The sequence below is a fragment of the Parus major genome, chromosome 19, assembly GCF_001522545.3.
Source record: "Parus major isolate Abel chromosome 19, Parus_major1.1, whole genome shotgun sequence".
Lineage (NCBI taxonomy): Eukaryota > Metazoa > Chordata > Aves > Passeriformes > Paridae > Parus > Parus major.
Window position 1 is genome coordinate 4,469,700 of NC_031787.1, and position 24,419 is coordinate 4,494,118.

A 24,419-nucleotide genomic window follows, 5' to 3' on the forward strand; every position below is an offset into this window, starting at 1 on the left:
TTGGATCAGACACTAAAGAGACTCCTGAAAAAGCCAGGATCCATCAGCTGGAGCTCAGAGTTCTTAGAACAGGTCAGGCTTAACTCTGGCATGGTTCAGGGGGGTTAATCCATGTTGGAGGCAGAGGAAGGGACTGAAGTTTCCCAGAATTTCATTTAAAAGTTGATGAATTTACTCCCATCCCATTCCAGCTGATGGGGGTGGGTTGGTAAATGCATAAAACAATTCCACAAACACTGGGACCACTTTCCAAAATCAGCAGTTTGGAGTTTGATTGGGGTATTTTGATGAAGGATAGGAACCACTCTATCCCTCAGCAGAATATGTTTCTTGGCCAGGGATGAATGTTGGATCTGTCTCAGATTTCCATGCAGGTTGAGTAACTGTTGTTTAGTAACAGATGACTTTACATTACTATTATTATTGTTGTTATTGTTACTCTTATTGTTTTTATTACTATTATTATTATTTATTAAGCAAAGTTCTTGTTTGTGGCCCTGTTCTTTTTTTGTCACCCAAAATAAGTAGAGGCATTACTGATGAAAGAACAGATGTGCAATATTGACCTGGAGATAATCCCTTAAGGTATTTTTTTACTTCTTATTTTCTCTGTTTGGTCTTCACTTGGGAAGTAAATAATCAATTTATTTCTTCCACCATAGCAAAGCTTTATAAAAAATCTTACCCATTTTCATTACAACCTGTTTAAGTAGAATGGTGCCATTTGCCACATGAGCCAGAATGGAAAGTCCCCAACTCCCAGCATCATTAAAAGCTCCAGCCCACGAGTTTGCAAACAAATAAATGTTTAATGGCATTGTATAATGGATTTACAGGTGTTAAATAGATTATTTTACACGAGGATTTATCGCTCTTCCAGCTCCTTTAGCAATTCGTCAAAGTGGGTGATGTACCATTTTGCTTTCTCCTTTACTTGCTTTCTGACTACGTTGCCTCCAAATCCAATGAAGCAATCCTGGAAAAACACAAGGAATGGGCACATGGATTATTGCCTGGAAGGAATGGAGTTCTCAGTAATTAAGTTTGCTTTCAAGACTGGATATGAAAATCACAGTATTCCTCCCTGCCCCGTTTTCCTTCTCATGTTCGTTTTTCGGGTTTATTAACAATTAATTCTGCAGCATTTTGGTTGGTGGGGTTTTTCTCAGTGCCTTGTAGCTTCCAGATTGTCCAGATGTGAGATTTTACTGAGAATCTGATGTAAATGTGATGCAATTCAAGAGCAAGTAAACATTGGCTCATGCATGAGCATCCCACAATTACCCCTCTCCTGTTTATCTTACCTCTGTTTACCTCATCTGAGAGATACCAAAAGCAAACTTTAACCCTGTCCTCAATCATTAACCAGAGCAATCATCATTTCTACATCTCACAAAACCCCCTGCAGTGAAAGTGCAGGGTTTAAAATTTCCACTGCAGTGGGGTTATTTTGTTGTTTGGTTTTTTGTTTTTTTCCTTGAGGTGGGAAGCATTAAAAAATCCTGAGCTGCTTTGAGGTATTGGGGGACTTTTGTGTGGGGAAAGGAGCTGAAGGGGAGATGGAATTAAAATCTCTCCCTGGGACATGACCATTTATAAAAGTTGTCTTTCTGGTAATTTTTTTATTAAAGAATCCAAACCTCGCTCTTCTTTTTCCCCCCAAGGATTTGCTCAGAAGGAATTCAGGATTTCTGTAATACTCACTCCAGGGGGGCAGGCTTCCATATCTGTAGCTCCATCTCCAATCATAACCACTTTCTTGAAATGGAACTGTTCTTTGAGATGAGTGATAACCTTCCCTTTCCCCCCTGATTCAGCTGTTGGTTGTGTTTCATCAAATCCTGCATATTCTCCTAGAAAACAGTGGAAGGAAGAGTTGGAAATACAGGTATTTTCTTGTAAATGAAGGAACACCTCTGCCTGTGGTCTTGACTTCACTGCATGCAGTCCTGTAAAACTCCCAGCATCAGCATCCCAAAGAAATAATTCCAAGGTAAGTTTGAGACTGGGGTTTCAGCCAAGTCTTCAGTGAGGGGATTTTCAGAGAAAAACAGAGACCTGTGTGGGCAGTGCTACCAATCCATTCCCAGCAGCTGTGGTGTGAACATCCCAAAGGCAGCACCCAGGATGATGCAGTGTAGGAAACCCTGAGTAACTCAGTACCTACAGCTCTTAGACCTCTCAGTACTTACTCTTAGCTCTTAAAGCTCTGCTGGGGAACTCTGGCTTAAAATCCAGAGCAGCTCTGCTGCTGGCCCCAAAGCCACTGAAAGGGAGGTTTGTGAGAGCAGCTCAGGTAAGGAGCTCTTTCACTTGAAGGAGCAGCAGAAAACCAAACTCTGCTCTCAGCAGCTGTGACAAGTTTTACCTTTGGCACAGCTTGCAATTAAAAAGTAACAGTAGCTCTGTTTCTTACATTGAGCTGGGTTTTGGTAAGGTTTTGTAATTTTCCTCCATGGAGTTAGGGGGATTGGTAACAGGACAGTGCCTGCAGCCCAGTATCTGACAGCTGGATCAGAAAAGTGCCATTAATGAGCAGAGAAGGGAGATTTGAAGGGACTCTCACCGTTGAAGTAAAACTTGAGCCTGTTGGCAAAGACGTTTGCTGTGGGAATGTTCAGCTGCAAGGCCACGTGTTCCACAATGCTCTGAAACCCCCCAGAGACCAAGAACACCTGAACCCCTCGTTGGTGGAGTCTGCTCACCAGCTCCCTGAGAAGAGACAGCACAAAGGTCAAATGAATCCTTCCTAAACCAGCTTGGTGCTATTCCAGCCTCATTTGGGTGTGTGCTGCTTTCCAGCTCCATCCATCTCTGCTGCCCAAAGCTTTTCCCTGTTTCCCTTTGTGCACACACCTGGCTGGAAAGAGCTGGACAAAACCATCAGTTCATTCCTCAACAACAAGCACTCCCTAAAACTGTTTTCTTTCCATTTTCACAATAGTTCCCTTGAACAAGTGAGAGCAGATGGAGTTCAAATTTTTTTTCTGGAGTGAAAACAACAGCAAGAAAATGAATCTGGAATGCAGCAAAAAGCAGGGAATGAGATAAAACCACTGCTCCAAGATGCCAAGTGGGCTGAAAAGTGCCAAGTGCAAATGTGTTGTAGCTCAGAGTTGGTTCACCAGATGCTGGACATTGATGCCATCTTTAGAAGAGGACACCAGCTACAGAAAAGGAATCCAAAGATGAAGTGTGTGACCCCAGTGCATGTCAGCAGGACCTGAAGGCAGTGAAAAGTTTCAGAGATTTGGCTCTGGAGGCAGGAAGACCAACCTGCAGCAAGGGGAGCAGGGGAAGGGGTAGCAGGAGCAGCAGAAACACTTAAGACTGAAAAGCAAAGCAGAGGCTTAAAGCAGGACAGAGAAAAGGAGGAAGAAAGGGAAGGACTGAAAAGGAAAATCACGTGAAAATCACTGAACAAGGAAACTATGTTCTCTCTGTAGTTACCTCTAGCTGTCTTCTACAGAAAAAAGATAAAATACAAGCACAGGATCATCTAAAACTCCTTTTATATGCTAAAAATATTTTACACTTGAAGCTATGGTCCGATTTTGTAGTAAAGAAATTATTTTCAATACAAATTTAAATAGGGAAAAAATCCCCAGAGCTTTTCAGTTTAAATAGTTCATGTTCATTCCAAACCTCAGGACAAATGAATACACATATTTATGTGTGTTTGTTTAATGAGTATTTTAATGTTTTTAGGGACTTCAGAATGGGTAGCTCTGAGCAATGGATCCCCTAAACTGAGCCAGGGGTGTGACTGCACTCAGGAGTCAGAGGGAGGGAACAGTTACAGAATAGACCAAATTTAGGCAGCTTTTGAATCTCCTCCCAGTCGCATCACCCCTGAAAAACCAGTGGTTGAACAGATTCTTTCCCATTCCCATTTAATCCTCAAGCCAGGGTTTGGGCTTGGCAGCCAAGATGCCAGCTAATATCTAAGAGTCTTTTCTTTTTCCATGGATGCTTAAGCACTTGCCATGGAGTCAGGATCCAAGCTCTGTACACGCCCAGCATGGAGATGGAGCAGGAAGACAACACAAACCAGCTCTGTGGCCTTTCAGCATCACTGATGACACAGAGTTTGGTTTATTTATTCCATCTGCTTCCTGAATACTTTAAAAAAAAAAATCAATTCTTCTTACCTTATTCCTGGAGTTAGCTGAGGTGGGTTGTCAGATATTAATTTCTGCACTTGTTCATAGGAGGGCCGGATGAGACCTAACCGTGCTGTGAGAGCTGCCTTGAATGTCACAGTGCCACCCATGGCTCTGCGGGTCCTGGGGGACAAAAAACCACATCAGGGACACTGCAGCAGCTGAGCCTTCTCCCAGCAATGGAGTGACACAGAACCAGGTAAGAGAGGTTACACTGGATCCAAAGATTGGTGGTGTCCACTGCTAGGAGATCTCCAGGATGGGAGAAGAGTGGAGCAAAGGAAGATGGCTCCATTCCCTCTGTGATGCCATTCTGGGACCATATTCCTGAGCTGAATCTAACAAAGCTTTTGCTAACAGCTTCAGCTTGTGCTTTTCCCAGGCTCAGCCTCAGCGACGGGTTGGGAGCGCTGTCCCCTCTCCTCCACCTCATGATAAGGTTTTCTTGTTCACAGCAGGTTTGTGCTTAGCCAAGTTAATTGATGAAAGCTGCTCTTAGTCTATCAAAATTACCATTAGAGAATTTATGCCAGGATAGTTTTGCTGGGTGGCCTTACAATTCCCAAACCAAGTTACTTCATCCAGCATTAACTCCACTCATTACCCCAACCCCTTTATAAACTGCAATAATCTACAACAAACGACTGTAAAGGATAAATTCCTGATCACAGACTAACCCCATCCCTGGCTAGTTTTGCCAGGCTCTGTGTGAGTTCCCCAGCCATACGTACATCTCTGCCACAGCATCCCCAACCCCACAGAACTTGGCGAGCTCGTCGATGCCCTCCTCCCTGATGACGGTGCTATCCACGTCGAAGCACACGGCGTCGGCGCTGCGGAAGATCTCCTTCAGCTCCATCAGGGACGCCATCCTTTTGGGAGTCTTCTTACTGTGAGGGGACAAGATGAAGTCTTTCTCTGAGTGAGAGTAGTGCACTGTTTCCTGAGCCATTGGTGCTGCTGCTCTGGTGCGTGCGAGAAGGGCCGAGCACAGCACGCTCACGGCTTTTATCCCGGCCAGAATGGTGGTGGAGGTCTGGCTCAGCTGCTGATTTGCTCCCGCCTGTTGCTGCCTACTGATGGTCACCCCGTGCTCCAGGTGGGCTGTGGAGCCCTGGGCTGCTGCTGATTTGCTCCCTGCTGCCTCAGCCCATTGATGTTCGTGGGTTCAAGGTTGTAATCCTTGGCATTGGCTGAGGCACCAGGCTGCCAAGTGCTGTGTGGGATTGCAGGGCTCTGGTTCATCTCAGGGGGGTCTTGATTGCTCATCTCTCCCAGGCTGGGGTGTCACAAGAGATGACAACACAAACAAGTGTTGCTGCAGGACACCCAGGCCCTAAGGACTGATTGCAAACTCTCCTAAACCTGTCAACGAGTGGTTGTTCCTGAATCGGGAATGTTTAGATCCTTTTCTACATCCTCGTTAATAAAAGATCAGACCATTAACATTGGGGATTAGCCTTTTATGCATCCATCAAACCCTTGGCCTTTGAGAACTTCACTCAACCCATCAAGACATCATATTTTCCATAACAGTCCCTGACAAATGTTTATTTTCTACCCTTTTAGATCTGTCCACTTCAATATATTGAACACTTCTGCAGATCAGAAGCTTAAGGAGTTGAGTATCTCTTACTCATCCCCACCCACCTTGTGCTTCATCTTTTCATAGGGGAATTAATTCACTGTGGGTTTTACTATCTACTAATCTATAATTTAGACACAAACAACACCTTCCTATTTATCTCACTTCTCAGATTTTTGTAGAAGTTTTTGTTTCTTCCAATCCCTCAGACATCTCTCAGAACATGTCTTGTGTGATTGATCTGGGTTGCAGGTTCTTTTCCTGGGATAGGGGGAAAACACCATCAAACAGCGCATTCTTAAGAGTTATGGATGTCTTTATAACCTTTCATCTTTTGTTTTCCTCTCACTAATGGTCAAAGCAGGAACAAGAACCTTTGGGTTTATTGCCAGGATGCGGTGAATATCAGGATACAAAAGGCTTTATGAGAAATTCCCATCATCACTACAAATGTAGAGCACACCTCTCTTATCTGCTCTTGTGCACAGAATAAAAGAGAATGGTCCAATCTATCATTGAAAGGTGGAAATCTGTCTAAAGGAAACCACCCAGCCTGAGTGGTGAAACCTGTTGTGGACAGCCAGGAGCTGTATCTGCACAAGAGATTCTGGAGATGTCAACGAGCAAAGGACAGAGGCAACAAGTGACATGAGAGGCACAGCTCTCAGAAAGGATTTTTTTGTGGGGTTTATTCTGCTATTATTTGAGGGTGGCAATAGAGGGGATATCCCAGAAAAGGGTTTTTACAGAGCCCCTCTGAGCATGGACACACCATCAAACTCCAGCCTAGCCTTAGCATCATGACTAAAGCATTATTTGCTGCAGGACATGTGGGGATTTATCTTCTTCTACAAAGACTGCATTGAACATGTAAGAAAAATAGTTATAAGCCATCAGCACAGCATAGAAAACAAAAGTGGCCATGGACATCAAAACTTCCCTGTGCCAGAGCCCAGCTCTGAGGTAAGGCTTGGTGGGACAGAGGCCAGTTCTGAGGTCAGGCTTGGCACTGGCTGGGCAGGTGACACGTAAATTCCACGTTTACTTTGCTTTAGCCTTGACTCTGCCTGGACTGCAGAGCGCTGTGTTTGTGTTTGCAGTGAAATATGCCGGTTTTCCAAGCAGCAGGGCCGTGATCCCGGGGCAGGTGTGACATTGGCGTCAGGGCTGCACTGCAACAGTGCCACACCGTGTGGGGACACTGCTCCATGACGTGACAGCTCGCTGACAGACGGAATTTCAGCCCAGATACGCGGCTTTCACCTGTCCCAGAATAATGTTATCTCTGTGAATGCATGCTGGGAGCAGGAATGATGAAATGTTCACATTTCCTTCTCTCTGAAAGTCACATTTCCCATGTTCCTTTCCCTGCTGCATGGGCCTTATAATGATGACATGAAAGCTGTGGTGGAGTTTGCACTTTGATGGACAAATAAAGAATTATTGTGGAGTCATAGTTGGAATTAAGCCTGTCCTCTCTTTATTGCAGGCAAGAACTCCTTGAAAATAGTTTCAAACTGTGGTTTATGTTGTATAAAAATGAAAAATTAGAAGGGAAGAATTGCAAAAAGTCATCAGTATCAGAGCAAAAAGAATGGAAGTTGTGTAAAACCCTCCTATGGACAAATCTCAACTGCAGTCAGGTAAAAAATTTGTATTCCAGAGTAGTCCAGGCCTGTGTAAGTGGCAGAGATTAATTATTCTAAAATGCAGAACATCTGATTGCTTAAAAGTGTAAAGTTTTAATGAGATGGGAAGAAAAAAGAAATTCCCACAAATAATGGGTTCTGTTTCCATATGAAAAACACTGATAATGAATCTCTGATCATCCTACCACTGAATTTCAGGGAGGTAATCAATTCCTACCCTGAAAAACATGCAAGCAGCAAACATTTCAACAGGTCTGATATAAAATATCATGGGGGAAAGCTGGAAAGAATTATGGGGAAGAGAAGAATAAAGAAGTGACTAAAGAAGAAAAAAGAGTGACAGAGAGAGGTAGGGTGAAACTTGAGATAAAGATGGAGAAAAAAGGAAATCACAAGGAAAAAGTGGAATTCCCATGAGATCTCCTTGTCTCCAGACTATGAAGTGTTTCATTAGGCTGTTCTGAAAAAAAAATAAATAAAGACGAGATTTTCACAAGAAATAATTCTCTTTCATAATAGACAGGGTGGAGTCACAAACAGGGGAATTATGTAAGAGCACATGGGAAAGGAAAACAACTGAAATCCTCTCTGTTTGCTGTCCCTTCAAAGAAGGGCACTTGCCTCACTGGGAAAAACTGCACCATCCTCTGTATCCACATGTAATGCAAACAGAAGCAGTAAGTGGTGCTCAGAACTGCAGGTGTTCTGGGGCTGCAAGGTTTTGATGAGTTCTCAAACCCTTCATTGTGACTAGACCTCCCTTGTTGTCATATTTCAGCTTTCAGAAGTGCTGCCACGCTGCTACTTTGCATGATGATCACATTTATTGCTGTTAAAAATGAAGATTAAGTGAATCTTAATGGAATATTACCCAGCACTCAGGAATATCCTTGTTTGCAAACAATTTCTGATTCGCTTCCCCATTTAACATTGTACTGAACACTAACAGAAGTTCAACCACATTAAACTGTTTATTTTGCCTTGAAGGGAAACTGCTGCTCAGAGCAAAGGATTTGGAGAAAATAGTTCTTGAAAGTTTTTTCAGGACCTTTTCCTCCTACAGCTTCTAAGAACATTCCCAGGAGTGTTTCCATGGTATGAGTTTAAACAAACCACTTAATCCTCATTGTTTCCAGTTCTGTGTCTGTAAAATGGCAATAATACAGTGACACAGCTTTTCTGTGCTGAGCTTTCATCCTCAGAATTAGCAACGTTTTGAAAGCTTTAGGGGAAAGCTGATACATTTAAGCAGATTAGTTATATTTAAGCAAATTGTGTTTGTGTTTTATATAAGTTTTAGAAGTTCAACCCATCCGCCCATAACTTTCTGTGGTTTGCAGGGTGAGAATAGGAAGATTCACTCCTTAATCTCCTGGGTTTCCTTCTTTTTTCAGGTTTTTGTTAAACCTCCTGGGTTTTCTATTTCATTTGAGATTTTTCTTTAACCTCCTGCTCAGCTTGTAGAGGCAGTGGCACAAAGCTGCCTGCAAGTCAAGAGATGAGACGCTCGCAGCTCCACACGATTATCTGCACAGCAGTGCCTCACAGCGAACTCATTTAAGCACCTCGTGAAAAGCAGGTGAAAAAGGGCACAAGGAACCTGTTGGATGTTGACATCCACCTCCCAACTCTCCAATCCCCTCTCGCCTGTCCTGCCAAAATGCTGCTGCTCCCCCCGTGCCCGATTGCATCATTCATTCACGCCGCTGTTATAAAACAGGCACCACGCCGGTGCCGGGCAGCACAGGCACAAGATCCTCCTCATTTTCCCTGCTGGAAAAACCCCCCGGTGTCACGGATCTGCGAGCCAAACGCCAGCTCCTTCCGACCTGCGAGAAAATCCCGGTGCCGGTGACTTACAGGACTGAAGCGGCCGCGGCTGCTGCTGCCGCCGGGAGCCTCCCGGCTGCGCCAGACAGGGAGGGATCAGCCGAGCCCTTCAGCGACACAAACCCTACGCACGGGCTGAGCTGGACAAGAGCCGCATTTTGCCTCTCCGGCCCTGATAAAGCGCTGAGTCAGGCAGGCCGGGGGGTTTGTTTGAGGCTCCGGCACACATGGAGCGGAGCAGGGCAGCGGAGGCAGCAGAGGTGTGACCTCCGCAGGGGAGGAGCCGCTCCGGGCGGCGCGGGGAGCTCGCTCTGCCCTCCCTGGGCACCGGGAGCTCGGGGAAGGCTCCGATGAGCAGCAATCATCGGCAGCTTCTCCTGGCAGAAATCAGAGGCGAGACAGGGACGCTGTTTTCGGGAGAGAAGAGAGGATTTGTGAGCTCAGATGTGGGAAGAGACCTTTAAGATCTTGGAGTCCAGCCCGTGTCCTAACACCACCTCAACTAAACCATGGCACCGAGTGCCACATCCAGTTTTTTTTAAAAAACATCCAGGTGTTTTTTTTAAACATATCCAGCACTTTATTGCTCTTTTAATAAAAAACTTTTCCCTAACATCCATCCTCGATTTTCCTTGGCACAATGTGAGACTGTGTCCTCTCGTTCTGTCAGCTGCTGCCTGGAAAAAGAGACCAAGCCCACCTGACTACAGGTATTTAAGATTGCAATATCTCCTCTTGGCTTAAGCTGTCAGTGCATCCCTGAGCGAAGTTACACACACAAATCACATCCAAACCTGGCAAAAGCTCGGCAGCAAAGGGAAAAGACATGGGAAAAAGCTCTGTGTTGCTTCCCCAAATGCAGTGTTGTCAAAAGCTGTGGAAAAATTGCCAAAGCTGCCCGTGCTTGTGTTTTGGCATCCCACAGAAGAGCTTCCCTCGCACACTGCCGTGGGTTGGAAAATGGAAGAGTGCCAGCCCAGGAGTTGTTTGGTTCAAGGTCAAGAAAAGCTGATTTAGCTGATTTAGCTGCTTTTGTTCACTTGTGCCAGGAGTCCTGTGACTGCTGCCCGTCTGTTCTGCACCGCTGGGCATGACCTCTTCTGCCATCCTGGCAGTGTCACCCCTCAAAATTCCATTTATTAATTAAAACCAATCGCCTTTTGTGCCCCTCCTCCCTTTATGTGTTTTCAGAATTTCCCAGTACACGAGCAAATGTTGACAGGATCATCTCCCAGTAACTTCTTGAGTCAGGAGAAGATGGGACCAAGCCCCTGTGCTGTCAAACTGGTGCCAGGGATCAGCAGCCTGCTGCTGTTTGTCAGCTTTATCGTGGCAGGACAGGATGTTGTTTAAAGCAGATTTAGAAATCATTTCTGTGAAAAAGGTTAAAGGAAAACCCATCTTGATAAAGATGAAAGAAAATGGCTTTTACTGAGAATCTCAGAGGGGTTTTTGCCAAGATAAGCAGCGCCTGGCTTGACTAAGGGAATTGCTGCTGAATATTTCATGAAGGATATTGCCTTTATTTGGCTTAGTTTAATGGACATGTTGGCTTTAATTTAGTTAAATATTTTGATTCTAACCTGGTGTAATCTATTGAATCCATAGGGCAATTTAAGTCTGGTAAGCATTTGCCCTTTATTTTTATTACACATAAAAAACAAATACACAGAACATTTCTACAGCTAAGACTGAAAAGAGGAAGAAAAGCTTGTCTTGATAGCTGAAAAATGCTGCAAAATGGGAATTTAATGTGTAGATGCTTGTGAGAAATGTTACTATAACATAAAACAACTATCCTGAGGAATGTGAGCCAGAAAAGAAACAGAGAGAGCTCTGCCTGGGAGCTGTAGGAGGATGCTCAGGAGTGAAAGTACAAACTTGTTACAAAAACAGCACCCAACACTTGTACATCACTACAGAACCTCTCCATTTGTACAAAAAAAAAGCAGAAACCACCTGCATGGAGGATTAGGATGTCTTTGAAAACAGCTTTTTCTTTTTTTATTTTCTCCCTCTTCTCCTGAAAAACCATCTCAAAACTAAATTTTCCCTTTATTTGCCTGCAGAAATAATTGCTCCCACAAACCTGAACCTGACCCACATCACTGCCAGCCCCACACAACACAGGTGTTTTAGGATGGGCAATTCCTGCCTTTCCATAGGCATCAGCAAGGAAAACATAAAATACAACAAGCCTGCTGGGATGGGTTTGACAAGGCTGCCCTCTGCTGAGAACGGCCCTGAGAGGAACAGGCAAAAAAGAAAACAAACCAGAGAAGCAAGAGCAACAAAATATTTGACCTGGGAGTTCCAGAATCCAGGGCAGAGCTGGGGATTCAGGTGTTCTAACTGGACATTGCATCTCAGATATTTGCACAGCAGCCTTTTTAGTCATGTTTGGTGTTTTGTTTTGTTATGGTTTCAGCATCCCAACAAAGTGCAGACAACATTTTAATAGAGTTTCAGAGCCAATATTGAAATGGCAAGTGTGATTCCCTGCATTTTGCAATGTTTAATGTTTATTCCTAATGAGTGCAATCACAGAGGAGAAAGCCCAGCCACTCCACCAGAGTCAGCATCAAAATATTTCACAAGACACTGCTCAGCTAAACAAAAGGGCTCCAAACTTGTAGGATGTCCAAACACCACCTAAAACATTAAAAAAACAGAATCCCAAGGATATCAGCAGCTGTCCTTTCCAGGGAGACAGACAGGCCACATGTGGGTGTCCTCCTCTCATGCACAGCATGGCATTTTGCCCAGAAACCTGAGATCCTCATCCAAAGCAGGTGCCACAGCCTGCAGCCAAACCCAGCCCTGACACTTGACACTGACTTTTCTCACCAAGCTCCCCCAAAACTCCTGTGCAGCAAAACTGGACCCTACAGCAGGCTCAGACTGCTCCTGGAGATGGTGTGGAAATACATCCAGCTCGTTGCATTGCTGAAGCAATCCAGGGCTGCATTCAGAGCTCCCTGCTGCAAAAAGTGGGATGGAGAGGTTTCATAGAATTCACAGGTTTTGACTGGAAGAGAACTTAGAGAGCATCTTGTTTCAGCCCCCTGCCATGGGCAGGAACACTTTCCACTACTCCAGGTTGTTCCAAATCCCATCCATCCTGGCCTTGCATGCTGCCAGCTTCTCTGGGCACCTTTATGCCTGGTGGGCAAGTGCTGAGGGAGGGTCTCTGCCTTCCCTGTACCAAATACTGACAAAATCCTGGCCTCAGTTGTCCCTGTGGTCAGCACCCTCTGGAGCAGCTGGGCTGCAGAACACTGGGAACTGCCTGGGGATTATTTTAGGGCTGGGACCTGCCTCATGCAACACCTGAAATAAGAAGAGGGTTGTGTCACGGCTGGTGTTGCCGTATGCTCCAGTGGGTGTTTGAGGGCACAAGCCCAGATGGAGCAATTTGGGATCCAAACCTGGTGCAATCAGTGCCCGCAGGGATGTGAGGGACTGTGGCAGGAGCTTCTTCTCAGGCTCCTCTCCAGGGAAACGCACTCATCCCTCTGTTTCAGAGTCCAAATACATAAATATTTAACTGTTTCCAGGAGTGAGCCCTGACAGGCCACGTAGAAGAAACGTTTCAGCACACATCAAGATTGTCTTGACAATATTTCTGGTTTTATTCTACACGAAACCTCGGCGTGGCCTTGGGAGGGACCATCCCTACCCTCAGAACTTCTGGGAGGGATTCAGCCCAGGAAAGCCCAGGGTACGGGGGGTGCACTGAAGGCTATGGAAGCGCTGGTGCCCTAAACTTCAGCTTGCGTGTTATAAGAAGACGTGTTTTGATTAACCTCAACCCCGAATTTAACCAAGAACCATTGATTATTAATCCAGTCCACTTAACTATTAATTCTATCGGTCTAATGTGAAATCACGGGGTTTAATTATTTATTCTCAAGGTTCTGCGGAGCTGCTGGGGGTGTCCGTCACATGAGAGGGCGGATTAAGCACGGACCATCCCTCCCCGCACCGCTCCTCACCCCCCACAGCCCGGTCTGAGGGCGGCGCCATGCCCGCCCCTCAGCGGCGGGACGGGGGCGGGACTGAGCGGAGTGACAGGCACTGTAGCCAATGAGAGCACCGCTGGCGCTCCATCGAACCAATGAGAAGCCGGAACGCCTCAGCGGCGGGAGCACCTGAGATAAGCGACAGGTATTCTAGCCAATAAAAATGCGGCATCGCTCCGGGGGACCAATGGGTGAGCCCGGAGTGTTCTAGAAGGGGCGGGCGGGAGGCGGGGCCACGCTGCCCCGCCCGGCGCGGCGCAGAGCGGAGCGCAGTCATGGCGGTGAAGGCGCTCAACCCCAAGGCCGAGGTAGCCCGTGCTCAGGCCGCGCTGGCCGTCAACATCAGCGCGGCCCGCGGGCTGCAGGACGTGCTGAGAACCAACCTGGGGCCCAAGGGCACCATGAAGATGTGAGGGAGCACCCGCGCCTCTCGCCGCGGGTGGGGTTGGGGGGGAGCGCGGCTGAGGGAGGCGTGAGGGGAAGCGGCGGAGGGCCGGGATGTGGGGAGGGGAACAAAGGCGGAGGCGGGCGGGGTGAGTGGCGGAGGGATGGGGAGGGAGCAGCGCGGCCCCGCGCGTGTTTCGGGGCCGGGGTGGACGGATGGATGAATGGATGGGGAAGGAGCCGGGCGGGCCCGCGGCCTCACACGTGTGTTGGGGCCGGGGCGCTGCTCACCCGGCCCGTGCCGCCCGCAGGCTCGTGTCGGGGTCCGGAGACATCAAACTGACCAAAGATGGCAACGTGCTGCTGCAGGAAATGGTGAGCTGGGGCCGGTCCTCGCAAGGGGATTTAGGGAGGGACGAACGCCTTTTGGGTAATGGAGAATCGCGTCCCCCGCTGCCCCACCCACCCTTACCTATTGAAAGCAAAATGTCCCTTGGGAGAAGAGTAAAGAAGTAAGTGCAGGTTAAGGTAATACTGTATTTTTAACAAAAAAAATATTAAAAATAAAAACGGTACCATAAGAATGAATAAAATAACCAGCCAAAGGAGTAGCAAACCAATTAAGGTAAACCATTAGAACATCACCTTCAATTCTTTCTTAGCTGATATCAGATTTTTGTTTGCTGTACCACTGCAGTGAAACTTAACTGCTCAGCTTCTTATTTTTGTCTAGCAAATCCAACACCCCACAGCCTCCTTGATAGCAAAAGTAGCAACAGCACAAGATGACATCACTGGAGATGGCACCACCTCGAATGTCCTCATCATTGGAGAGCTCCTAAAGCAGGCAGATCTTTATATTTCTGAGGTATGTTTGAAGTGTTTCATTTGTAGGTGGGCAAGTTAAAACCTCCACTGAGACCCCTCAGTGTTTTGTATTTTTTAAAATGTTTAATGGGAGTGGAGCATAAATACATTGTTCTGCTAAAACTGAGAAGTTGTAAAAAGGGGGAAAAGCTAGAAGAGAGGACTTAAAACTTGTTCAGAATCAAACTGACTTATTGTGGATACTGTAGCCTTTAAGGTGTTGTGTGATACCTGCTGTTACTTTGTTTAGCGTGAGTCAAAACACTTCCAGTGTTAAAAAGGAGCTCCTCCCTGAGGGCAGGTAAACATGGATATTGCACAGCGAACACCCAAGTGTGCTTTGTAGTTCCCTTGGTTTCAGTTCTGTGCTAAATTAATCTGTACTTTTCCTCTGCATTGGAAGGATTTGCATTCCTTTTATATGTATTCAGAAGGACAGAACACCTGGCTTGTGTAGCATACTCCCTGTGTTTTGCTATTCCATGGAATGTTGAAAACACTGGTTCTGTTTGTGGAAAAAGGACCATTTTGTCTTCCATTGTCCAATGATTTCTCTTGCCTTAGGGTTTGCACCCTAGAATAGTAGCAGAAGGATTTGAGATTGCCAAGGAAAAAGCACTTGAGGTTTTGGAGCAGGTCAAAGTGTCCAAGGAGATGGACAGGGAGACCCTCATCGATGTTGCCAGGACATCCCTCCGCACTAAAGTCCATGCTGAGCTTGCTGACATCCTGACAGAGGTGAGTGTCCCTGTCCCCTGTGCCTCTTTGTGTGAAGAGATCCAGCTTATGAACGTGCTGGGATGATAATTTGAAGTGTGAAAGATGTGAGCTTGCACTTTGCAAGATTGATGTTTTCCTCCCCTGTGTTGCAGGCTGTGGTAGATTCTGTCCTGACAGTCAGAAAACCAGGTGAGCCCATTGACCTGTACATGGTGGAAATCATGGAGATGAAGCACAAATCAGAAACAGACACAACGTAAGTCAGGAGCGTCCTTGAATTTCAGTTTAATGGGGCCCTGAGGGGTTTTGGTTTCTCTTTACGGTGTCCTAAAGCTCCCACTGGAAAAGTTGAAATACAGATTACAGCCAAAAATATCTTTCCAGAAGTTTCTCAGTCACTGGACTTGATTCCTTGATAAATTTATCAAATAGTAAAGAACAACACTGGCTTAATGATGTTGGATAAATACTCTTTATTTCTTAGTGTCTGTGGCTTGATGATGCTTTAGGTTGGCATCTGTTAAATACAAAGCAGCACTTGATAAATGGAAACTGGGATTGGATATTCCATAGGATTTCTGTTTCCCTCAGTGCATGGATGAATTCTGCACTAGCTTTCCTCAGTAGCTGATGCAGTCAGACACCATGCCAGAGCAAATTCCTTTTTTCCACTGTGCCTGGTGTGCTTTTTTATGGGAAGGGGCATGCCCTTGGAAGGGGAACACATCATCCATGTTCAGTGCCAGCACGAGTGCCCGGCAGTTTGGGTTGGACCAGTTCCATTCTCTCCATGAAATCCTGGATTTGTGTCCGTTGACAGCCAGAGTGGTTTTTAATCCTGCAGGCTGATCAGGGGGCTGGTTCTGGATCATGGAGCTCGCCACCCTGACATGAAGAAAAGAGTGGAAGATGCTTTTGTTCTTACCTGCAATGTGTCTCTGGAGTATGAGAAAACGTGAGTACACAGCAAATGCTCGTGTCCCAAGGACTTTTATTTAAAGTGTGCTTAAATACCAACCAAGGCTGTGAAGGTGAAAGGTGATGTCCCTTCTGCAACCCTTTTGGGAAAGGTGGTGCATGGAAAAATCTCTGAGAGGCAGAGCTTCACTTTATTTTGTTTTTATTTTGTTGTGTAATCATAGAAAGGTTGAAAGTCCTTCCCTTTTTGGGCATAATCTGATATCCTAGAGCAAACACATTAATACACTTGAGAGTTTTCTCATCTTCAAGTGTCTGCCTTATTTTTTGAAGTGGAAAAGCTCTGAACTGGAGAGCAGGAACAGCAGTGTTGGGAGGACTGGTTTGGTTTGGGTTGATTTCTTTAGAATTGGGTTGAATTCTTTAGAATGTTACTGCAAGGCCCATTCTTTATGCTCAAATTTATTTCTACTGCAGAGAGGAAGTTTTCTCACCCCTTTTATGTGGGTCTTTCTCCCCTTCAGAGAGGTGAGCTCTGGATTCTTCTACAAAAGTGCTGAGGAGAGGGAGAAGTTGGTGAAAGCAGAAAGGAAGTTCATTGAAGACAGAGTCAAAAAAATCATAGAATTGAAAAAAAAAGTCTGTGGCGACTCAGACAAAGGATTTGTTGTGATCAACCAGAAGGTGAGATGAAAAGCATAACTAAAGATTATTTGAAGTGCTGACTTCCTTGTGTGACTCACCTGGTACAGAATTAGCTAAATTTAGGCTGATACTTCTGAATATAATGTACAGTTCCTACCTGAGATCTTTGAGCCTTGAGGAAGAATTTATTAGTGTCAGGGTGAGAGAAGGTGTTTTCAGCTTTGTCCTTATGCTGATGGTCACTTTCTGTTTCCAGGGAATTGACCCGTTTTCCTTGGATGCCCTTGCCAAAGAAGGAATAGTTGCTTTGAGGAGAGCTAAAAGGAGGAACATGGAAAGGTCAGTTTTGGGGAGAGGAGAGGGTACAATAACCTGCTCTTGCAAAGTGAGACACTGAGTTTGACTTAAATCCATCTTCAAAGACTAAAATTCCACTTCAACAGAGGAGCCTTAATTCTACAAGTTAGTTTTTTTAAGAGCTCTTCCATGAACAAAACCAAACTGTTCCAACAAAACCAAACTAGGCTCTGCATGCTGAAATAATGCACTTATTATCAGTAACTTTGGGTTTTATTGAACACAAAGCTGAGCTGTGCCTGTTCTCTGTCAGATTGACCCTGGCCTGCGGTGGCACTGCCATGAATTCTGTGGAGGATCTCACTCCTGACTGCCTGGGACACGCAGGGCTTATCTATGAGTACACCCTGGTGAGTGTTTGAAAAGTAAAGCTGGAGTACTGAAATAAAATACTTAAAATCCACTTGCATGTGAACATCTGTCTGGATGTTTGCTCCTGTCAGAGACCGAGAAAATTGAAATAAAGTTCTGCTGCTTCTCATTATTTCTTGAAGTGCTGTCAGTGCAGAACTGAGCCTGAAAGCATCCAGTTTATTAATTTGTGTACACACTGCTGAAGCAAGAGGCTGACAGGCAAACATGACCCCGTTTTCCACAGGGAGAGGAGAAGTACACCTTCATTGAGAAGTGTGAGAACCCCCGCTCGGTGACCCTGCTCATCAGGGGCCCCAACAACCACACGCTCACCCAGATCAAGGATGCAGTGAGGGATGGGCTGCGGGCTGTGAAAAACGCCATCGAGGATGGTGAGTCCCCTCCCTGTTAATCCACAGGACCTGTGGAAACTCATCTCAAACTTAGGGAATTCTGTATCATCAGCTCCTTTGCTTCCTGCTCCAGTCCAAGCCTGAGCTCAGTGTGAGGTGATTTTATAGTTCTGTGGTTGATACTCAGGTTAAGTACTCACCTGTTCAGGTGCAGGATATGGAGGGAAGAGACCAAACTGCACTAAAAATGAGCTGTTTAAACTGGAACAGGTGTTTTTCCCTTGCAGGATGTGTGGTGCCAGGAGCAGGGGCACTGGAGGTGGCAGTAGCCAATGCTCTTGTGAAACACAAACCCAACGTGAAAGGAAGAGCCCAGCTCGGAGTTCAGGCTTTTGCTGATGCTCTGCTCATCATTCCTAAGGTAAAAGGAGTTCCTGGGTGATAAAGTAGCTTTAGAGCACACACAGACTCACTGCTTTTTCTGCTGGAGGGCTCTGTAATCAGCAAAATGAAGCCAGTCCCTCTGTTCTGTGCCAGGTGCTTGCTCAGAACTCGGGTTACGACCCCCAGGAGACGCTGGTGAAGGTCCAGACAGAGCACATGGAGTCGGGGCAGCTCACTGGGGTTGATCTCAACACTGGTAAGGACTCCTCAGCCCCAGGGTGATGCTCCCGTAAGAACCTGGCTCAGCTCTGAAGAGCAGAGTGCTCTGAATGCAGGAAGTTTTACCTTTATTGATAAAAAGCTGCACAGAAGCCTTGGCAGTCAGGCTGCTGTAGCTGAGTGTGTTCTGATACGAGGTTTTTAGAGGATAAAGCACAGGGCTGGATGCAGTGACTTGTATCAGATGTCAGCCAGCAGAAAGTCTCTGTGTGAACTGGTTGTTTAAAGGCTGCCTCACTTCTGTTGCAGGGGAGCCAATGGTGGCTGCAGCAGCTGGAATCTGGGATAATTACAATGTCAAAAAGCAGCTGCTTCATTCATGGTAAGGCTGGCAGTGTTTAACTTCTAACTCTGTGTGTGTTTAAGTGATGTAGAACTGGAGATCCCATGTACAGGAAGGTGTCTAGAAACACAAAAATGAAGCTCTTTGGCAATTGTAACAATATTTCTTTGCTGTTTCCCTGTTTCCAGCACGGTGATTGCCAGTAACATTCTCCTGGTGGATGAAATCATGAGAGCTGGGATGTCCTCCCTGAAAGGCTGAGCTGGAGCTGCTCCCTGTGGAAATTCTCCAAGGAATCCACCCCAGGGCCCTGTCCTTGGCTGTGGTGGGTGTCCCAGCACCAGAAGTCACTCTGCTGTGAGGGGCAGCCCCTTTGGTAGCAGGGCCACCCAAAATCTCAGCAACTTAATCAAAGATTTGGCTCTAAAAAGGAGTTATTTTTTATTTCACTGAACTGTGTGGCTGCAGTTGCTTTCCATTTTTGCCCAATAAACTGTTCTGTTCTGTGCTTTGGCTGTTTGTTTTTCACCCTTCAAGCCCTCCAGAACATTCTGCAGTGGGGGGCTGCATTCCTGAGTCCTTCTTAGGGTAATTTTGTGAAATTACTGCTCACGAGATACTCTGGGAACAGGGTGGGATCAGGTCTGGAATTTGTTCAGTAAATAAAAAATAAATTAAAAAAAGTTGGATTAAGGCAATCACTTAAATAGTTTTTGTACTTGATTGTGAATAGTGCAGAATGGTTTGAAGGGGGCTGAAGGAGCTGTCTAAAGGGGTGGATTTTTAACACTGGTGCTTCTACATTAAAGTATTTCTGGACAATGAGTGCCAGAGCAGGTCTAGGCAGAGCTTTGGGTGGGTTTGTGGCAGGAGAACAGGCTCCTGCCCTCTGGAATGATTTGTGTTAAGAGCAATCTCCTTCCCCTGTCACACGCGATGCTCCGTGACCATAAACGAAACCTTAAAAAAGAAAAAACAAACCCAAACTCCCGCAAACACCAATAAAAACCCCTTTGTGGGGAAAGCACGGTGCCAGGCAGCTCTAACCCCGTGTGCAGCCGGGCAGTGACACAAATCCTTTCCCTGCAGCGCGGCTGCCCCGGAAGCGCTTCCCGAGCCCGCAGCAGCTCCGGATCGGGCCCGCGGCTCCGGGATGGGCAGGGCGGCGGGGCTGGTGCTGCTGTGCTGCGGGCTGCTGGGGGCTCAGCGCGGTGAGAGCCCCCGGGATCCATCCCCCCTGCTGCTCCCGCAGCCGGGGATCGCTCCCTTCCCGAAAATGCGATTTGGAATGCTTTGAGCCGTACAGACACCAGGCGCTGTCACGCCTTGCAGCACACGCAGGGGTATCCCGTCAGTAGCTGCGCCTCGCTGATGTTTAAAAATGAAACTTGTACTGAATTTCTCCCTTTGCAGCGCTCGGAGAGGATGGGAGCATGGTGCAGCTGCCCGGAGGCAGCTTCCAGATGGGATCCAGCTCCCCGCAGAGGAGCGGCGAGGAGGGGCCGGTCAGGGAGGTGACAGTGAAGCCGTTTGCTCTCGACAAACACCCGGTGACAAACAGGGACTTCAGGTGAGCCCGCCGAGCCTCAGGCGGCTGTGGGCAGGGGACAGGGACAGCTGTGGTGCCAGCTGTTCTGGGGCTGCTTCCTGAAAGCCAATGCTTCGGTGCTCACTGGAATAAAAATGCGTGTGACAATAGTAAGTCACTCCCACAGGTGCAATCTGAACCATCTTAGCAGTGTAGCTTGCAAACATATTTTATTTCATTTTTTTTGTCCTTTTCCCCCTCTTTCTTTCTTCTCTTTCTAATCTTCTCCTTTTTCCTCCTTCTCCTTTTTTTCTCCTCCTCTTCTCCTCTTCTTCCTCCTCCTCTCTTCTTCCTCTCTTTTTCACACACAGAATCACCAGGTTGGAAGACATCTTCAAGATCATCGTGTCCAACCCATGCTCTAACACCTCCACTAAACCATGGCACCGACTGCCACATCCAGTCTTTTTTTAAACACATCCAGAGATGGTGACTTCTCCTTTCCCTTTCCTCTCCCTATTCTTCCCCTCTCTTCTTCCATTTTTCTTCCTCTCTCCTTCTCCCACCAACAGCAGCCACAGGTTTTATTGGCTTTTAAAGGATTTTTTTTCTCTCTGCAATTATGGAAACCTGAGAGTGCAAGCTGAGTTTACCTAACAGGTAATATAAAAAGTATCAAATCTGTGCAAAGATGCACACTGGACTGTTTTATCTGTTAAACCTAAATCAAACCATCTGGAGCTGGGGGTGGTCTGTAAGTTTTGTACCTTTTGCCTTGCTCTGAACTCGTTGCACGAGCAGATTTGTAAGGCAGAGCTTAAAGAACTCTTACCCAGAGCATATTGTATTTATGCCAGGGAGTTTGTTAGAGAAAAGAAATACAAAACAGAAGCAGAAGCATATGGCTGGAGCTTTGTCTTTGAGGATTTCGTACCTGAAGAGCTGAAAAAAAAAGTCACCCAAAAACTGGAGGTAAATCTGAATCCTATGATAAGTTTGGTGTTGCTTTTCCACTGAGGAGCAGCTGCCTCTTTGCAGAGCCTGGCTGTTCTCAGAGGTTTTTCTTTAGTCTGGGGTTGTTTTGCTTTTGAACCTCAGCAGGATTGAGCTGGGATTGATTCATGTGCTCCTCTGTTTCCATGCTCTGTGAGCTGTCAGTCTGGACTCCTGGGAGCTGGAAGTAAAATGTGTTTCAAAGTACTTCAGTAATCCAACTTTAAAATAGAAAAACTGAACAGCATGAGCCTCTTGATCTATTTTCACTTTTAAAAGCAGATGCCTCTGCTCTGTGGGAAAGCAGCATCCAAATGTCTGTGATAACCCAGCTCAAACTGCAGCATTTCCCAGATTAACACACCCTGCTGTGGGATGGTGTCACCAGTCCAGGTGTCACCAGTTCACCTTTAATCTGGTGTCATTTCTTTCCCCAGTCAGCCCCGTGGTGGCTGCCCATTGAGAAGGCATTTTGGAGACAGGTGAGTAAAACCCTGGTGTGGTAAAACCCTGGTGTGGTAAAATCCTCCCCATGCTGGGAGCTCGTGTGTTGTGTGTGCTGAACCTTATTGACCAAAAATAGGTGAAAAAAACATTTCCCATCCTTTCATCTCTCCCACCCTTATTCCCTTTGTAATGAAAATTATATAAAATTAATCCAAATCTGCTTCAATCCCTCCCAGCCCTCAGGCCCTGGCTCCAGCATAAAGGACAGGCTGGATTACCCAGTGCTGCACGTGAGCTGGAACGATGCTCAGGCCTTCTGTGCCTGGAAAGGGAAGCGGCTCCCGTCGGAGGAGGAGTGGGAATTCGCTGCCAGGGGAGGACTGGAGCGTATGTAGCAAAACTCTGAGCTTCCCCAAACCAGGCATGGCATGGTGTTAGTTCCACCCCAGTTATCCTCCCTCCAGGGATATTTTCAGATGTTAATCTGGCGGGGTTTGAACCACCTCTTTTGGCCTGAGAGTGTAATAATAATTAATAGAGTAATTTAATAAAACCTCAGTATCTCAAGCTGAGCAGAAAAGGATAATCCTAAAAGCCTGGTTGGAGTGACCCAGGGCTAACAAGTGTCTTTTCCTCCCTGGCAGAAAGGATGTATCCCTGGGGAAACAAATTCCAGCCAAACCGTACAAACCTGTGGCAGGTAAGATCCTAAAAATCATCCCATCCATGCTGGGCTCTCCTCAGGGTGGGGCCTCACTCAGCCACTGAGTGAAGGTGTCCTGGGAAACACTGTGGGTACTGAAATGGAGCTCCTGGGGGTTGTAAAAACACCCCCAGAGTGTTTTTGTCAGGCTCAGCTAATCTTCCCTGGGAAACCAGGATTTTACTGCTTCTAAAAATTCCTGCATAGATTTGTTTGAAGAGGGAACCTGGGACAACTTCAGGTGGTTGATCTCTCTTGACCAGCATAAATTCACACCAGAGAGTTATTTGCCTACTTGAAGTGTGGCACAGCCCCGTGGAGAGCAGGATTTGGGGTTGTTTCTGGGTGGGATCTTTGCTGGGAGTGATCTCTGTTCCCCCAGGGTGATTTCCCTCAGGGGGACACGGCTGAGGACGGCTACCACGGCGTCTCCCCGGTGACGGCCTTCCCTGCCCAGAACAGCTACGGTACAGAGCACCCTCAGCCTGCTTTGGGGATGGCATCTGCTTCCTAAATTAATGTTAATTATCAAATCCTGGAGCGGGGCAGGGTTTCAGATGTGTGGGATCTGGAGTAGAGTAAGTGAGCCCAGGAAAAGCATCGATGGTTGGTGCTGGAGTTGGCTGAGGTGCACCTGCTGCACTTTAGGCACCAAACCACCTCCTTTCAATTAAAATTGGGATATTTTGCCACTCAGTGGGATGTAACAAAAATTCCAAGGACATTGTCTGGCTGCCATGTCCTCATGCACGTGGGAAATGATGACACATTGAAGTTTGAAATGCAGTGAGGAATTTGAATGATGCTTTGAATGCTGTGCCCCTTTCCATACACCAAATTTGCAGCTCTTGCACACCTGCTCTCTTAATTCTGACACAAAACCCTCTCAGGGCTCTATGACCTACTGGGAAACACCTGGGAATGGACAGCATCAGAATTCCTGGCTCCAGGAAGGGCATCCAGGGCTCAGAACATGCAGGTGCTGAGAGGGGCCTCATGGATTGACACTGCAGATGGCTCTGCAAACCACAGAGCTCGTGTCACCACCAGGTAGGTCTGGCCAAAGCCCAGGTGCTGCTGCAGAAGGATTTTCTCTGGGTTGGTTTTATTTCAAAAGATGTTTTTTTGTTCTTACACAACTTTTTTGAGAAGCAGTTGGCAGAGCACACTAAAAATATGGCTAAAACACCCCTGCTACAAAATCCATTCCTAAATACTTCTGAAATCATGTGTTTTCCAGCAGGTATTAATAATTAAATGCTTTAAGTTATTCAGGGGAAGTGGAAGATGTTTCTAGGCTGTTCTAGCAGGTCACATTAGGGTTGTAAGCAACACATCAGGGTTGTGAGTGTTGTAACATATTAGGGATATGTGTTAACTAGGATGGATCCCTAATTTTTGGGTGTTTTTTTCCCTGTGAGGATGGGGAACACACCAGACTCTGCCTCTGACAACCTCAGCTTCCGCTGCGCTGCCGACATCCCGCCCGTCCCAACCTGGAAAAGTCGGAGCAAACCCGAGCTCTGAGGGCTCACTGGAAACACCTGAGGCGTTTTCTCCTGTGGAGATCAACAGTAACCCCCAGCTGTCACTTCCATTAAACCCCAGTTGTTTTTAAAATTAATTTCAACCTTTTCAGGGCTGGGATGTCTGGGTGGGAGCAGTGATTGGGATGGCAGGAAGGGGGGTTTGTCTTTAGTGTCCTTTTGGTGTGGGAGATACTGCAGCTCTCCTGTTGCTGTCCGTGTAAAGCAGAGGGTAAAGCATGGGTGGCCAGAGCTGCTCTGACCTCCAGCCCCAGAGAGGGGACACCCACAGCCCCCTGTGACCAACAGTGTGGGGCTGTCAGGGGGGAGGTGATGGGAACACATCCTTGGAAAGGGCAGTTATAATAAGTCCCCACTCCCTTGGGAAGTCCCAGCTTTGGGGCAGTGCTGAGCCTTCCCAGAAGTAAA

At 46.6% G+C, this 24,419-nt stretch overlaps 3 protein-coding genes, 1 long non-coding RNA gene and 2 other non-coding genes across 6 annotated transcripts; 5 read left to right on the forward strand and 1 right to left on the reverse strand.

Moving 5' to 3' along the window:
• Window positions 1-789: 789 nt before the first annotated feature.
• On the reverse strand, window positions 790-5,167 carry PSPH (phosphoserine phosphatase). Its single transcript, XM_015646347.3, has 5 exons — window positions 4,895-5,167; window positions 4,152-4,286; window positions 2,567-2,712; window positions 1,705-1,853; window positions 790-976 (listed from the first exon to the last, which is right to left on the reverse strand). Exons 1-5 carry the CDS (start codon window positions 5,113-5,115, stop codon window positions 866-868), a joined length of 762 nt encoding a protein of 253 aa, XP_015501833.2. The 5' UTR covers window positions 5,116-5,167; the 3' UTR covers window positions 790-865.
• Window positions 5,168-5,255: 88 nt separating this feature from the next.
• Window positions 5,256-10,249, forward strand: LOC107212760. Its single transcript, XR_004499887.1, has 3 exons — window positions 5,256-7,391; window positions 8,385-8,492; window positions 8,792-10,249. It is a non-coding gene; the product is annotated as an uncharacterized LOC107212760 (long non-coding RNA).
• Window positions 10,250-13,459: 3,210 nt separating this feature from the next.
• On the forward strand, window positions 13,460-19,301 carry CCT6A (chaperonin containing TCP1 subunit 6A). Its single transcript, XM_015646344.2, has 14 exons — window positions 13,460-13,658; window positions 13,945-14,008; window positions 14,367-14,501; window positions 15,065-15,238; window positions 15,373-15,476; window positions 16,065-16,175; window positions 16,663-16,822; window positions 17,040-17,122; window positions 17,394-17,490; window positions 17,739-17,886; window positions 18,135-18,268; window positions 18,385-18,487; window positions 18,760-18,832; window positions 18,982-19,301. Exons 1-14 carry the CDS (start codon window positions 13,525-13,527, stop codon window positions 19,052-19,054), a joined length of 1,593 nt encoding a protein of 530 aa, XP_015501830.1. The 5' UTR covers window positions 13,460-13,524; the 3' UTR covers window positions 19,055-19,301.
• On the forward strand, window positions 14,815-14,946 carry LOC117245315. Its single transcript, XR_004499914.1, has one exon. It is a non-coding gene; the product is annotated as a small nucleolar RNA SNORA22 (small nucleolar RNA).
• Window positions 15,813-15,949, forward strand: LOC117245314. The gene has a single exon (XR_004499913.1). It is a non-coding gene; the product is annotated as a small nucleolar RNA SNORA15 (small nucleolar RNA).
• A 594-nt stretch (window positions 19,302-19,895) lies between the features above and the next one.
• SUMF2 (sulfatase modifying factor 2) lies at window positions 19,896-24,088 on the forward strand. Its single transcript, XM_015646348.3, has 9 exons — window positions 19,896-20,004; window positions 20,207-20,363; window positions 21,179-21,293; window positions 21,752-21,796; window positions 21,998-22,148; window positions 22,406-22,461; window positions 22,847-22,931; window positions 23,355-23,514; window positions 23,886-24,088. The coding sequence occupies exons 1-9, from the start codon at window positions 19,947-19,949 to the stop codon at window positions 23,989-23,991; spliced, it is 933 nt and encodes a 310-aa protein (XP_015501834.1). The 5' UTR covers window positions 19,896-19,946; the 3' UTR covers window positions 23,992-24,088.
• Window positions 24,089-24,419: the final 331 nt, after the last annotated feature.

Bases quoted from the DNA above. Each gene is read 5' to 3' on its own strand.
- CCT6A (XM_015646344.2), top strand. From the start codon at position 13,525: ATGGCGGTGAAGGCGCTCAACCCCAAGGCCGAGGTAGCCCGTGCTCAG. The intron at 15,239-15,372 runs GTGAGTGTCCCT...CCTGTGTTGCAG, and splicing joins TTGCTGACATCCTGACAGAG to GCTGTGGTAGATTCTGTCCT. The intron at 18,488-18,759 runs GTAAGGACTCCT...CTTCTGTTGCAG, and splicing joins TGGGGTTGATCTCAACACTG to GGGAGCCAATGGTGGCTGCA.
- SUMF2 (XM_015646348.3), top strand. From the start codon at position 19,947: ATGGGCAGGGCGGCGGGGCTGGTGCTGCTGTGCTGCGGGCTGCTGGGG. The intron at 20,364-21,178 runs GTGAGCCCGCCG...TATTTATGCCAG, and splicing joins GTGACAAACAGGGACTTCAG to GGAGTTTGTTAGAGAAAAGA. The intron at 21,294-21,751 runs GTAAATCTGAAT...TTCTTTCCCCAG, and splicing joins AAGTCACCCAAAAACTGGAG to TCAGCCCCGTGGTGGCTGCC.
- PSPH (XM_015646347.3), bottom strand. From the start codon at position 5,115: ATGGCTCAGGAAACAGTGCACTACTCTCACTCAGAGAAAGACTTCATC. The intron at 2,713-4,151 runs GTAAGAAGAATT...GTCTCTTCTCAG, and splicing joins CAGCTAACTCCAGGAATAAG to GGAGCTGGTGAGCAGACTCC. The intron at 977-1,704 runs GTGAGTATTACA...GTGTTTTTCCAG, and splicing joins TGGAAGCCTGCCCCCCTGGA to GATTGCTTCATTGGATTTGG.